This window comes from Erinaceus europaeus, chromosome 11 (assembly GCF_950295315.1).
Source record: "Erinaceus europaeus chromosome 11, mEriEur2.1, whole genome shotgun sequence".
NCBI classification, from domain to species: Eukaryota; Metazoa; Chordata; class Mammalia; order Eulipotyphla; family Erinaceidae; genus Erinaceus; species Erinaceus europaeus.
In genome coordinates, this window is record NC_080172.1 from 8,851,782 (window position 1) to 8,866,885 (window position 15,104).

The window sequence follows — 15,104 nt, forward strand, 5'->3', positions numbered from 1 at the left end:
TATGAAAAAGAAAGAAAAGAAATAGCAATTTTGAAAATTAAAAAAAACCAGACTTTATAAATGTTTTTCCAAATCAGATTACTCTTTTGTCAGTGTAAGTACCAAGTAAATCAGAATATAGTAAGAAGTAAAGAAAAAAAAGTTCTGCTTTCAGTAAACACATTTATAAATGGAAATTGTGTGAAGGTTAAGATTATCACATTACACAATGGGAAAAGTGCAACTCAATCTCCCTGGAAGCAGTTGTAGCTATCAGAACAAGACAAATGAAAAAATTAATAAGTTTGCAAATGCTTACTCATAATGGAGGATGTGAGTAAAATGACCTCAAAACCATTTCTATAAAGGTGCAAATTTTATTTCAGTTGTGCACGTAACTCAGTTGGGTCTGAGAACTATGACTAGGAATTTCCTCTTCCACTTTTAAAACAGAGGACCATGATTTGAATTTTAAGTAAATTTTTGTACTTAGAAAACTCTGTGGGAAGGGAATAATCAAAGCTCTTCATAAGGACTGAATGTTTCTGTGTGGAACAGAAGGTGTTCTGTTTTTTGACTTGTTGATGGTCCATAGATAATATTTTGTGGGGGTGGTGGTGGTGGTGGTGTGTGTGTTTTAAACAGAGGACTGCTCATCTTTGGCTTCTGGTAGTGCTGAGGATTGAACCTGGAAATGTGGAACCTCTAGTACAAAATTCTTTTGCTTTCTTCTAAGCCTCCCTCTTTTTTCTATCTCCCCTCCTTCCACATCTGTTGGCCTACCATCTATATTTTTATTCTATCTATCTATCTATCTATCTATCTATCTATCTATCTATCTATCATCTATCTGTCTATCTATCTATCTATCTATCTATCATCTTCTTGGTTTGTGTTCTCAATATGCCATTCTCCTTAAAACTAAAGGTTTTGTTTGTGTTTTTGTTGTTACAAGATACCACATTTTACTCAGATTCAACTACTTATTTACATTTATTTTATCTTTTATGATAAATTTACATTTTCAGGCAATTTGAGCTTTGGTAATGAAAAATCCTAAAGTAGGCATAAAAACAATGAGTTCTAAGTCTGGTGTATACATTCATAAAAAAAAGAAAGTATGCACCTGGGATACCAACATATATATATATCACTGCACATTTTTCCAGACTGGAAAAATCTTTATTGCTTGTATGAATTTGTATAAATATACTCACAAACATAAAATAGACTTCTCCACCCACTATATTCTGAGTAAGCAAAATACCACCCATGCTACAGTAAATGAAGGCATTCATATTTTTTTTGCTGCACTCAGCAAATCATATAAATTTTGATTTTTTTTCACTACTCTGAAACATAACATGCTACTCAAGACACATTTATGTTAGATTTGCTCAAATGGATCTTAATAGCAATTTAAGGTGCTGTTGCTGGAGGGCAACTGTTGTTTATAGTTAAACAATTCTGAAGGAACTTTGTAGCTCATAAAACATTTATGAGCTGAAAAATGCTGTAGGGTATGCTTAACAGTGGTTCAGGGGATACTGAAAACATGACTTCTGTCTGTTTCAGGAGTAATTTGCACACCTGCATTCTGAGGAATTATTGAAATGTTTTCTTTGTGAACTTGTATGATCCATAGGAGTTTCTTTTTTGTTTGTTTTCATCAGAGCACTGCTCACCTTTGGTTTATGCTGGATCTAGGGATTGAACCTGGGACCTTTTGTGCCTCAGGCATGAAAACCTTTTTGCATAACCATTATGCTAGCTCCTCAGCCCTAGGAAGGGTTCTGTAAATTCTAGATTTGATTTGATTTTACTTTTTTTTTTTTTTTTATCACCAGAACTATCACTGTAGCACTATGACTACATGATTTCACTACTGGAATAGAGAGATGGTGTGAAACAGAGATAGAGAATAGAATAGGTAGGAGGTGAGGGAATGAGAGGGAAAGAGAGATGGAGAAGGAGAAATGCCACCTCATAGCTCCATTGCTCATGAGTTTCCCAGGGAAGACACTCTCTGGTGGTGGCTTCACCTCAAGCCCAGGTCTTTGCACAGAGTAGTATGTGTGCTTTTTCTGGCAAACTACACCTTGGACTTTACTCCTGTAAGCAATCTGAAATTTCACAAATTAGTATAGCAGAACTGTGAATGTTTTTAAAAGCTGGTGTGCTGTTATCTTTAATTCACAGAGTATTTAGAAAATTGTAGATAGGAGGGAATCGGGTGATAGTGTAGCGGGTTAAGTGCAGGTGGCACAAAGTGCAAGGACCTGCATAAGGATCCTGGTTCGAGCCCCCGGCTCCCCACCTGCAGGGGAGTCACTTCACAGGCAGTGAAGCAGGCCTGCAGGTGTCTATCTTTCTCTCCCCCTCTCTGTCTTCCCTTCCTCTCTCCATTTCTCTCTGTCCTATCCAACAATGACGACATCAATAATTACAACAAGGGCAACAAAAGGGAATAAGTGAATAAATAAAAATTGTAAAAAAAGAGAAAGAAAACTATAGATACCAAAAGCAAACATTTTATGCGAATACTTAAAATACCAAAAGGTGGGTTACTCCTTTTTTTTTTTTTTTCACAAGAGCACTGCCCATCTCTGGCTTATGGTGGTGCTAGGGGTTAAACTTAGGACCATTGGTGCCTCAGACATGAAAGTCTTTTTGACTTAACCATTATTTATGCTATCTTCTCAGCCTTTTTTTTTTTTTTTTTTTTACAAGTTTACACATACCACAGAGTGGCTTGATTTCATTTGTCTTGACAGCTATTTTTTGTCATTATTTCATAGCTAAACAAATATTAAGTGAAAGGCATATGCAAAACTCATACGAACTACATATATAAGTTTTAAGGCAATGATAAAATACTAATGAAATAACATTGAAGATTAATGAAATTTTAGGAAGATCATTTTAACCTTTAACTTAGAATTCATTTTGTCTGGTTTTCTGAAAACTATATCTTACAGCTTATGCCATTTATAAATAACTCCTGGGTAATTATCCCCTTGTGTATTTTTGTTTGTGCATTTGAGTTATGTAGACAAAGCAAAAGTTTATTTTCTGAATTTGATGGTGTTGGTAAGAGGAACAAGTCTAAGGGATAATGTCAATATTTACATCATTGATTGCACAATCATTTTAATTATAATGCTTATACAAGAACATCTCATGAAATATTTTAAAAATCACATTATGATAGAAATTATCACGTAGAATAATTTCCAGGTAATTTAATCAAGTACAAACACAGTATTATTCAAGTTCACCATAGTCTGAGCATACTGAAGAATGGTTTTTGATGAGTATTTGAGAAGGGAGAGCAGGAATTCCACTTTCCTGTTACATTTCCTTCACCCTGTGTGGTAAACTGTTAAGTGTGTACTTCTAAACCAAGCTAGAAAAAGAAGAATTAGAGTGCCTATTTCATTTAAAATAGAGTTAAAACAATGACTCATTCTTGAATGAAGAACTTTAAAAACATTAACTGACCAACAAGACCTTTATCTCACTACGATAGACATTTCTTGGCATTTACCATTGAATAACTTTGTGTAATGATGAACGAAGTAAAGGAAGCCTGGCTTTATTTTTATTGATGCCTATGTATTTTTCTTTTTTTAAATTTTTTAAAATTTATTATTGGGTAGAGACAGAGAGAACTTGAGAGGGGAGGGGGATCTAGTGAGTGAGAGAAAGAGATTGGCACCCCCAGCACTGCTTCACCACTCATGAAGCTTTCCCCTTGCAGGTGGAGACTGTGGGCTTGAACCCAGGTCCTTCCTCATTGTAACATGTGCACTCAATCAGGTGCACCACCACCAAGCCCCCTTTGATAGACATTTAAAGGGACATAAAGTGAACTTCATATGCCTACCGGGAAGTCGACATTCACACAATCAAATATAATTACAGAATAAAAACACACAACCGCATAGTGGGTAATGTGATATCGTAAATGGCAGGGGTAGTCTATTAAGGAAGGAACTAAGACATTTAAGGAAAGGAGAAAATATTTCATGAAGTGGGAGAAAAGTTGGTGTCTGTTGGAAGAAGTCAAACTAATTTGCTGGAAGCTAGTTATTTGCCTGTTGTTTCCTCCCAAGTTGACCTGTGAAACCTCAAGGGAAAGTAGCTAGTTTTCTAAAGATAGCTGGGATCCCTGAGTTAGGTGACCAGTTGGTGTAATGGACAAAAGGAGCCTTTGGAAACAAAACCTGGGTCTATCGGCCATAGTGTTATTTATAATATGTGTGGCCAAAAAGAAATCATTTGATTTCTTTTAAAAAAATTTTTTTTCTTTTCTTTCTTTCTTTCCTTTTTGTTGCCTTTGTTTTTATTGTTGTTGTAGTTATTGTTGTTGATGTCATCGTTGTTGGATAGGACAGAGGGAAATGGAGAGTGGAGGGAAAGACAGAGAGGAGGAGAGAAAGATGGACACCTGCAGACCTGCTTCACCGCCTGTGAAGCGGCTCCCCTGCAGGTGGGGAGCCGGGGGGCTCGAACTGGGATCCTCATCCCACTGCGCTACCGCCCGACTCCCTTGATCTCTATGGTTCTCAGTTAGTATAGCATTAAACTATGAAGCAATACTCTATGCTGTCCAGAATGTTCACAGAGGAGTGAGTTATTTTCCAGGGCCAGTGGTTACTGTGGTAACAATGTCACATACACATTGTCACTCTGTAAGTGACAGTAAATGTAAATCACTGAGCCTGGCGCAAGAGGATGACTTAGTACAAGCTAACGCCTTCTCAGCTTTAGGGTTATTTCATTATGCACTTCTGAATGTCAGACTAGTTTGGTTGTTTTTTTTACTTGATAGGTCAAACTTGAGCTATCTTAAAATTTAAAATGATATATCACAGGAAGCCAAAGAAAATTATAATATCTACGGGACTGCAGGAGCTTATGAAAAATTCCATCCCCTAGAGATTGTGCATGTCCAGACTGGTGCCATTTTTGGTAGAATTCAGAAGCAATTGTAGCCCTTATTTAAAATGTAAATATAATATTGATTCTGTAGTACCAAAGTATAGAATTAATTAGCTTTCTGCTCCTTTTTGTGTGTGAGAGTCAGACTAAAGATTACGATAACTACCAATTTAGTATTGTTATTTCAAAGAATGATATCATTTTGACAATTCTTAATACATTTTCTCCAGGTACTGGCTTCAGACTCATCTTGCATATTCATAGAATACAAGGGCATTCCCTGCTGCCTTTGTGCTGTTGTCAAGGAAACTATCTAGTTTCCTACACAGGGATTACATTCTTCTGTTTTAGTAGATCTTACATCATTGATTTGTGCAATGAATAAAAATTGTATTTATGGGATCAGACAGTGTTCAAAACTTCTGGGTGGGGGTAGGGCATACATAGCAGAAAGATGGTCTTAGTGAGAGAAAAATAGAAATAAATGGATGGGAAAGGAATAGTCTTTTAGATTTTCTTTTGTTGAAAACTTCATGTCTCTAAAAAGACTTTGAATTTTATTGTTAGTTTGAAAAAAGTCTCGAACATCATACCTCAGTGAGGTCACTTTCTCATTCATAAGAACAACAGTCAGTGTCTTTTTTCATTGATAAATTCAACTTGAGGGATGGAACTGTGGTTGGGTTGAGGGTTGGAGAAGTTGATGTGCCAAGCAGATATTGTAAGAAGTTTTAGAAAAGACAATTTGGAGGAATGAGGGCTTCAACAATGATGCAAGTACAATGGTGGGTTTGTGAAACATTGCAAGATAGGAGTGTAGGAATCGTCTTGAATACAAGTCTGAGAAGAGAAAGAGGATTTTGAGATGGAGCTGCTAGGCTTCTGTGCACAGTTGCAGAGAATGGTAAAACAGAGAACTCAAAGCAGTGACTAAGCATCAACCAGCTTGAGTGTTTGGACTTTCAGTTGAAGAGTTTAGATGTCAGAGGTGAACAGAAACTAGTTCTAACTGATTTTTGAAAAGGAATGGCATATGAAAATATAATGGAGTTTGATTATTTTGATTATGCTTACCAGAGTAAACAAGGAGGTGAAAGGCAACTACTGGAGGCTTTTGTTCCTATGCAGCATGTGGAGAATGGAAACATAAACTTGCAAAGTAAAAAAAAAAAAAAAAGACAAACCAAATTATCTCTAAGACCTTGTGAGAAGTATGGTAGTTGTTAGTAATGATTATGCTGGGGAAGTGGCATGAAATTTTGGTGTCATATTCAACGTGGAACTATATCTGCAATCTTATAATCATGTAAGCTATTATCTGATTTGAGATTAAAAAAAAAAGGGGGGGTCAGATGGTGGCACACCTGGTTCAGTGATCACATTACTGTGCTCAGGGACCTGGGTTCAAACCCCTGGTCCCCACCTGCAGGGGGAAAGCTTCATGAGTGGTGAAGCAGGACTGCTGGCTTCTCTCTGTCTCTTTCCCTCTCTATCCCCCCCTTTCCATTTCTCCCTGTCTCTAGTCAATAATGAATAAATGAATAATTTTTTAATAAGAGAGGAAAATAATGTTTGTAAAGTTTAGCTATCTAGCTATCATCTGAGCTTCTCAGAAGAGAACCATGTATGTATCTATTTATGAGAATGAATATTCTTGACTATAGTTAATCTTTTACTTACATTTTAAATCCTTGATTTTGACCAAGCCATTGTTTCCTTGTGTTAAAATTATCAGCTACTCATCTCCCTCTTTCTATCTCTTTGTTTATCTACGTTTTATCTATGTACAGAAAGCTTCAGATATGTTAAAGAACTAAAATTGAAAAACAAGACTTGAGAGATAGCACATCCCTTGGGAGTGAGCACCTTACATTTAAGGCTCTGGTTTCAACCTACATGAAGGAACTATGGTGGATAAGCTCTGTGGTGTCTTTCCCTTTCTCTCCATCTCTCGCGCTCTCGCTTTCTCTTTACCTGAAATAGAAAGAATGGAATTGTTGACCCTGGAGTGATAGAATAGCATATGTGTGATACCCTGATATTACAGAAATTATTTTTTAAGATGCAGGAGATAGTCAAAGTACTACCCTATGATTGGCATTTGTTTATTCTGCTTTTAAGAAAACATTTAGAACCCTAAATAACTTAGATTTGACTTCTCTTTTACACAATTCATTATTATTTTTTAATTCATTTTTTAATATGTATTTATTTCCTTTTGTTGCCCTTGTTATTTTATTGTTGTAGTGAGTGTTGTTGTTATTGATGCCATTGTTGTTGGATAGGACAGAGAGAAATGGAGAGAAGAGGGGAAGACAGAGAGGGGGAGAGAAAGACAGACACCTGCAGACCTGCTTCACCGCCTGGGAAGCGATCCCCCTGCAGGTGGGGAGCCGGGGGCTCGAACCTGGACCCTTGCGCTTTGCACCATGTGCACTTAACCCACTGCACTACAGCCCAGCTCCCACAATTCATTATTTTTACTGTTCAGAAATGCTGAAATTTCCCAGAATGACTCATATACTCTCTAAGGAAAGTAGAATTTATCAAGTCCTTTGGGCTTTTTCTTTAAGTAAGAAGAGCCCACACTCAGTGTTGGCTCCTTCTCACACTTAGGTCAGAGAAATGTATCTGCACATACTCTTTTCACTTGGAAGCATAGCGTTAAAGGATTAGCTGAAGATGGGAAAACACATGATTCTTATTTGTCATTCTAGATCATGCCTGCCTCTTAAAAGTGAAATCATTAAAAATACTTATATACTTCATATATGCAATTTTCCCATGTTTAAGTGAAAGACATTAATGTCTTGGGCGGGGGTAGATACCATAATAGTTATGCAAAGAGGCTCTCATACCTGAGGCTCCAAAGGCCCAGGTTCAATTCCCTGCATCACCATAAGCCAAAGCTAATCAGTGCTTTGGCAATAAATAAATGAATAGATAAATAAATAAATGTAATATCTTTTGATAATTTTTGACATGATAGTTTTTATATCCAGTGAAACCTAATAAGAATTGAATGTGGGGCCGGGTGGTGGCACACCTGGTTGAGCGCATGTGTTACAATGCACAAGGACCTGGGTTCGAGCCTCAGTCCCTACCTGCAAGGAGAAAGCTTCACAAGTGGTGAAGCAGTGCTACAGGTGTCTGCTTGTCTCTAGTAGTATTGAATTTTCCTTCAGATTTCCAGGTTTAGCTCAAGCTTGTGTGGTACCTATGGGATAAAGCTAAGAACTAATCGTGTCACTGTTTCAGAGGGCAGGAAAGCAGGAATGAAAATCTCCAGGCTTCTTTCTGTTCTGTTTGGTAGTTAGCACAGTCACAGACACTAGTGCATATTGCTGTGATATTGGGAGCAGGACTTTCTTGTAGGAAAACTTAATTTTACTGTGACAGTCAAATCCCAGAATTTCCTTCTCCCCAGCGCCCAGATAAGGAGGTTTTCTGATGGTAGAAAAGATGTTTGGGTGCAGTTATGGCTATCTGTGGCACTTGAAATTCTAGGGAATATTGTGAGCGTATGTATTACTTAAGCTATGTTCGCTCAAGTGTTTAGATGCAGCTACTCAACTTCCTTTGGAGAAACTACAACTGACCCACTTCACCTCTCAGGAAAGACAAAGGGGTCAAAGACTCTTCTTTCCTGGTACTTTGCACTGAGCTGTCCCTGTTTAGAGAACTCCCAACTCCTAATGCAAGGCTTCCTCCTCTCAAGTCTGGCTTGTGCCTGTGACCTGTGCAGCTTAGTCTTAGGTTACTGTTGTTTTCGTTAGGTTACTGTTGTTTTAGAGAGGGCCTGCCATTGCACTGGGAAAGGGTTATAAAGAGACATCTCACTTTTTAAAAATAGACTTCTTTAGACGGATAAATAGCAAGAGATCAAAAGGAATCTCATCTCTTCATTGAAAAGAAACTTTACATCAGGCTCAACCTGACGCTGTTGGCTATGGAAGAAGGGCAAACGCTAGAAGAAGAATTGAAAAGAAGGTGCCTAAGCTTCCTCTTGCATGGAGAATAAGAATGACATTTTCCCATTAGATTCAGTCCAATAGCCTTACTCGTTTTTTTTTTTCAGATGACACAAAGATAAATCCCCACATTTCATAATTACAATGCATATATATCTGATTCCTTATTTCTTTTTAAAGATGTTTTGTTAAGCAGGGTGATGTTTTCAGAGCCGATTTCTTTCATCTTCGATTGGGTGTGTTTTTATTATTGTAAATATACAACAGCAAACATGTCTCATTCTCATGATGCTCAGAAGGGTTGTAGGATTTAATGTGAAAAACTTTCGATCCTTTGTGTGTGTGAATATAATCAGCCAGACTTACTATCAAATTCTGTCATACATTGCCAAATCTACCATTTAAGTATTGTGAAAACTCTTTGTTTTTTTCAGATCGAATGAGTAATGTAATTGGTCATCCAATAGATTCAGAATCTAAAGAAGACGAACCTTGTAGTGAAGAAACTGATCCAGAACACGATCTAATTATCTCTATACCTCACATCATTGAGATAGATCTATACCCCAGTGAAGAAGATGAAGGGGGAGATGAAGACTGTGAAAATGCAACTGATGTCACAACCACCCCATCGGTGCAGTATATAAATGGAAAGCATCTAGTCACCACTGAGCCCAAGCAACAAGAAGTGGCAGAAGCTAGGCGTGGCCAGTTTGAAAGTGTTGCTCCTTCTCAGAACTTTTCTGACAGCAGTGAAACTGAGAGTCACCCATTTGTTTTAGCTGAAACTGGATTATCTACCGCCGTGCAACCCAACGAATCCAAAGAAACCACAGAGTCCCTTGAAATAACATGGATACCTGAGACTCATTCTGAAACAGCAGAACAGTTTTCAGGTGGTGAGCCTGATGCTTTTCCTACAGTTCTGTTCCAGGAGGGAGAAGCCACAGAAAGGCCAGAGTCAACCACCAAGAGCGGTCGTGAACCGGATAATCTGGTGCACGAACAGACTCATCCTGTACCTTTGTTTTCTGACGAGTACTCTGGAGACTCCTCAGAAATATCAATTTCAAGGACAACTGAAGTAACCTTTGGCGAGGAAGCAGAAAAAAGTCCTTCTGCCACGCATACTCCAAGTAGATTTTCAAGTTCAGTGTCAGTAAATACTTCAGAGAAAGTATCAGCCACCTTAACAGGAAACTCATGGTCTGAAGATCTAGTGCCCACTGTAGAAAGCTGGGTGAAAGCAACTCCTGGTCAAACTATAGGATGGTCAGGGACTCCCTCAATGTTAATACCAGAGGGCTCTGGAGATGTAGAAGATGATAAGGATAAAATATTCACCATCATAACTGATTCGTCACAGAGAAATACCACAGATACACTTGTTGCTTTAGATGCTAGCAGTGCAGTGATCCCAGAAGATCATTTTTATTCCATTTCTGAACAACCTTCTACGGAAGTTATGCCAACCAAATTTGTAAGAAAAGCAGACACTTTTGAGTGGGTTTTCAACACATCTACTGAGGGGAAGGAAAAAGAGGATGAGGGGGTGGGAACTACAACTCTGCCTTCTACCGCTGAGGTGTATTCACCTACACAGAGATTAGAGCAATTAATTTTACCCTTTGAATTAGAAAGCTCAAATGACACAACACCTAGTGATTCAGCATCTGTTACCAGAAAAGATTTTATGTCCTTGACAACACCTACACAGTCTGAAAGGGAAATGACAAGTTCCACATTTGTCTTCACAGAGGCAAATGTCTTAGACAGTGTGGGGACACAGTCTTCTGTGCTCAAGATTAGCAGTCAGCCTGGCACTCATGAAGCACTGACCTCTCTGTCAGGTAGCCCCTTTATGGAGCAGGGCTCAGGAGAAATAGCTGGTGAGCCAGAAACCACCACTACTGCTTCATTTCCATTAAATTTAGACCCTGGGTTTCAAACCAAAAAAGTAGTTGGAACTTTGCCTTCCCAGGTGGAAGCTATATTCCCTTTTGAGCCAACAGGACTAGCTTCGACTACTGCAACAGATAAAGAAATTACTGAATTCATAAGCCCAACACCCAAGGGAATTTTAACATCAAATGTATTAGGAGAGTTTCCTGAGGGGGCAGAAATAAAGGAATTTTCTACAGATTTGCCAATGGAGGAAGATTTCAGTGGTGACCTTAGAGAATACACAGTTTCTCGTCCCATACCAAAAGAAGAAACAGTAATTCCAGAAAGCTCTGGAGATGCAGCATTTATGGATACCCAGAATCTACCATCTGTAATACCTACTTCAGATTCCATCAGTCACAAAGCTGACTTGGAAAGACCTGGTAGTACCTTGGTCAGCTCTTCAGCCTTTCCTTGGGAAGAATTCACAGCCTCAGCTGAAGGTTCAGGTGAGCCACTGGCCTCATTCAATAGCTCTGTTGAACAAGTGTTTCCTAGTGCTGTGGGAGATATTTCTGGTACAGATCCCTCATCTCTTGAACAAAGACCAGCAGAAGTAGATGCTATGAATGATGGTAATAAAAGTTCAACCATTTTACCGAGAGCTAAAGTTGAAGGCACTGAAGCCCCAATAGACATGGAGGATATAAAAGTTTATAGTACAGTCTCAGTGGACTTTCCTGAAACTATTCAGCCAGCCAAATTATGGTCCAGCCAAGAGGTCAGCCCTTCAGGACAAGGAGCTGAGAGCAAAATAGCATCAGAGAAAACAATTCATGAACAAAAACTTGTTGACTCTCCCCAAAGCTCTTTCCCACCAGAACAAGCAATTTCTGATTCACAAACATTTGTAGAACCCAAACTCCGAGCCACAGATTTTCCTATATTAGCAACAAAGACAATGCACCATACTGATGAGGAAAGAAAATATGGAGGCATTTCCCTGGTTGATGTGTCTCCTCCAGATGCAGACACTGAGGACTTTAAGTCCTACCATGTTCTCCTGGAAGCTACTGAAAAATCCCAGTTCTTTTTAGTTACTACCTCAGCAACTGAATCTACACCAACTGAAAGTGTAATTACAGACTCCTCAATCAGAGAAGAAGAAAGTATAGAACCCGTCTCCAAATTTACAAGCCCAATCATTCATGAGTCAAATACTGATCTCTTATTCTCTGGATTAGGATCAGGAGAAATTTTGTCTACTACAGAATCAGTGAGCGTTACTGAAATGGAACAAATCATTCACACAATATCTCCCCAGGCCTCTCAAGTGGAGAGTTCAGAAACAAGTATCTTAAATGATAACACCAAAGACTATGAAAGAACAAAAAATGTGCCACATGATTTTACACCATTTGATTCCAGAATAGAAAACCTCTCTGAAAATAGTGAGGCAGCATCCAGCACAACCCTGCTAAAAGTTTTAAGTGATACTCGAGTACAAGGCACCACAATTGCGCCAACCTCTTTCTCCACAGACACTGAACAGAAGCTAGAGCAGAACTTCAGTTGGACAGAATCAGTCCAGACTAGTAGGCCACAACCTGTGACTGAACAAATTTCTAATGAGAATTCTTCAGCAGCAGAAGATGAAGAAACAGCCACCTCTTCCACAGATTTTTTCACTAGAATTTATGAACTTGGTTGGATGAAAGAGTTTGTTACATCAGCACCGAAACCATTCAACTTGTTTTATGAACATTCTGGAGAAGGATCTGGAGAAGTGGATAAGGTCAATTTACCTCACCCTTTTGGAACTGCTGAAGCCAGTATGCAAAGAAGCACCACTTTTGAATCTGATATGTTAGAAAAACATCCTGAGGTTTCAAGTGCCAATGCTGTTACTTTTGATGGGTTCCCTACAGTTTCAGTCATCCTACCTCTTCATTCTGAGCAGAATGTAAGTTCTCCTGATCCAACCAGCACATTGTCGAATACAGTGTCATATGAGAGGTCCACAGAAAGTATTGGAGGTACTCTCCAAGATCACTTGAGTGGACTTACAACTTCTACCTTAAAACCTGACAAAAGAAAATCCACTGAAAATATTATTATAGATTTGGACAAAGAGGACAAAGATTTAATATTGACAATGACAGAGAGTACCATCCTTGACATTCTACCTGAACTGACATCCGATAAAAATACCATCATAGATATTGATCACACTAAAAGTGTAGATGAAGATATATTTGGAATGCAAACAGACATAGATCCAGAGGCACCATCAGAACCACATAGCACAAATGAAGAAATTCCTCAACTTCAAGAGGAATATGAGGCAACTGTAAATCTTTCTTTCACTGGGGAAAATTTTGAGGGCTCTGGTGATACTCTTTTCCCTGGCTACACTCAGAATGAATCTATGGCTTCTGAAGATGAGAGCCAAACAGACCACATGGATGTCTTCTTCACAACCGGGGTTCCTGTTCTTAGTACAGAAACAAGAATTTTGCTTTCCACAGCAACATCCCTGCCCACTTCTAGTCAGTCTGTCACACTTACTCCAAAGATTGAAGAAACAAAAATGGAAGCAAAACCACTAGATGACATCTTTGAATCAAGCACTTTGTCTGATGGTCAAGCTATTGCAGATCAGAGTGAAATAATATCAACATTGAGCCACTTGGACAGAACACAGGATGAGAATGAAGAAAAGAAGCATGCAAGCCCCTCTTTTCAGCCAGAATTCTCTTCAGGAGCCGAGGAGTCACTGATAGATCCTACTCCTGATGTAAGTATTGGTGGTATTCACCTTATGACTCAGAGTTTAACAGAGGAACCAAATGTGAGTTTCACAGAGACACCAAATGTGACTGAGGAACCCAGTCTCCCAGATTTTACTGATACTCCACCAGTTGTTTCAGCTTTTGAAAAATTGTCCTCTCAGACACCATCATTGCCATTCACAATCCATTTAGACAGTGGATTCTCTGATCACTCAGAGAACACTCAGCCAAGTGCTCTGCCAAGTACAGACATCAAGGCACCCCACATATCTCCAGGAAAACATACAAATGTTGAAACTCCTTTCAAATCATCCACTGAACTGTACTTTCACAAAACTGAGGTTCCACCCTCATCTCCTAATGCAAAACCATCAGAAGATCAAAATAAAGATAGGTTCTTAGAACAAAAGGAAGCTTTCCCCACAGAACTAATTAAAGAAGGAACAGAGATTTCCCCAGACCCCCACAGTGACACCAGTGTTCACTTTTCCGGAGAAACAACCAAGGTATTTCCTAGCCTTGGATCACCCAAGGCTCAAACTGTTATCCTAACTACAGGTAAAATTAAATCAGAAAATGCTACCCTCTGGCCAGATTCTGCTTCTGCTTCTGTGATCTTTCTTACTGAGTCCAACATAGTGCCTCAGCCCAGTCCACAGACTTCTGAGTGGTCCACCATTCCTTCTTCTCAAGAAATAAACCCCGAAACACAATCAGTTTTGATCAAAGAGGAAGATTCCACAGTAGCAGCACCAGAACAGCAAATGTCAGTGAGAATTGTTGGTTCCAATAACCAGGCTACAGTAAATACTTTGACGTTACATACTGAGCTTACAACACCATCATTTTCCCTTCTGGAAACTTCCAATGAAACCGGTTTCCTGATTGGCATGAATGAAGAGTCAGTGGAAGGCACAGCGGTTTACTTACCAGGTAAGGTCACAGCATTTGTAAATCTGTTTCCATGTTTGGAAACAGTCCTCTTCCTAACATATACACATGTATATATATGTCTATCTTTTCTCATGTTAAATTGATGGAGATTTTTGTATTGTTCACATAACAGGACAGGCCATAGTACTGCGTCTACAATGAGGTAAAGTAAGTAAGTATAGAGCACTTCAAGGCTTTATAGATGTTCTTTATATTTCTCTGGGAATATAATTGAATGGAGTTAATGGAGTAAAGCTTCAAGTTGGTTTGACTCAGGCTGAAGTGTTGCTTTGTCACATATGATATGTCTCAGTTTTAGAAACACACACACAGACACACACACACACAATCCTTCTGAACAAAGCTTCACTTTGGCAAGTGCTGTTATCACAACGTGAAAATCTGTTATGCCTTGAGAGCTTGAGAGTAGTGTACAGCCCTAATAAATATTTCAAAAAGCTTACTTAGCATCAGTTATCAGCTCATATGTTTATGCCATTTTCTTCATGGAGATAGCAGTTAATCATACTTGGCATACATTCATACTCTCCCTGTAGTGAAAGAATGCTTTTATATGTTTTTTAAATATTTCATTTATTTA

The 15,104-nt window shown here is 38.7% G+C and overlaps 1 protein-coding gene across 5 annotated transcripts in view; it reads left to right on the forward strand.

Moving 5' to 3' along the window:
• VCAN (versican) overlaps positions 1–15,104 on the forward strand; it is a 126,381-nt gene that overhangs the window by 66,472 nt on the left and 44,805 nt on the right. For 3 of the 5 annotated variants that reach the window (XM_060201132.1, XM_007518821.3, XM_060201133.1), the window contains one exon: positions 9,329–14,503. The exons of the other annotated variants lie outside the window; for them this stretch is intronic. In XM_060201132.1, coding sequence (XP_060057115.1) covers positions 9,329–14,503 — 5,175 coding nt within the window. The remainder of the gene's footprint in view (positions 1–9,328; positions 14,504–15,104) is intronic. 5 annotated transcript variants of the gene reach the window in all.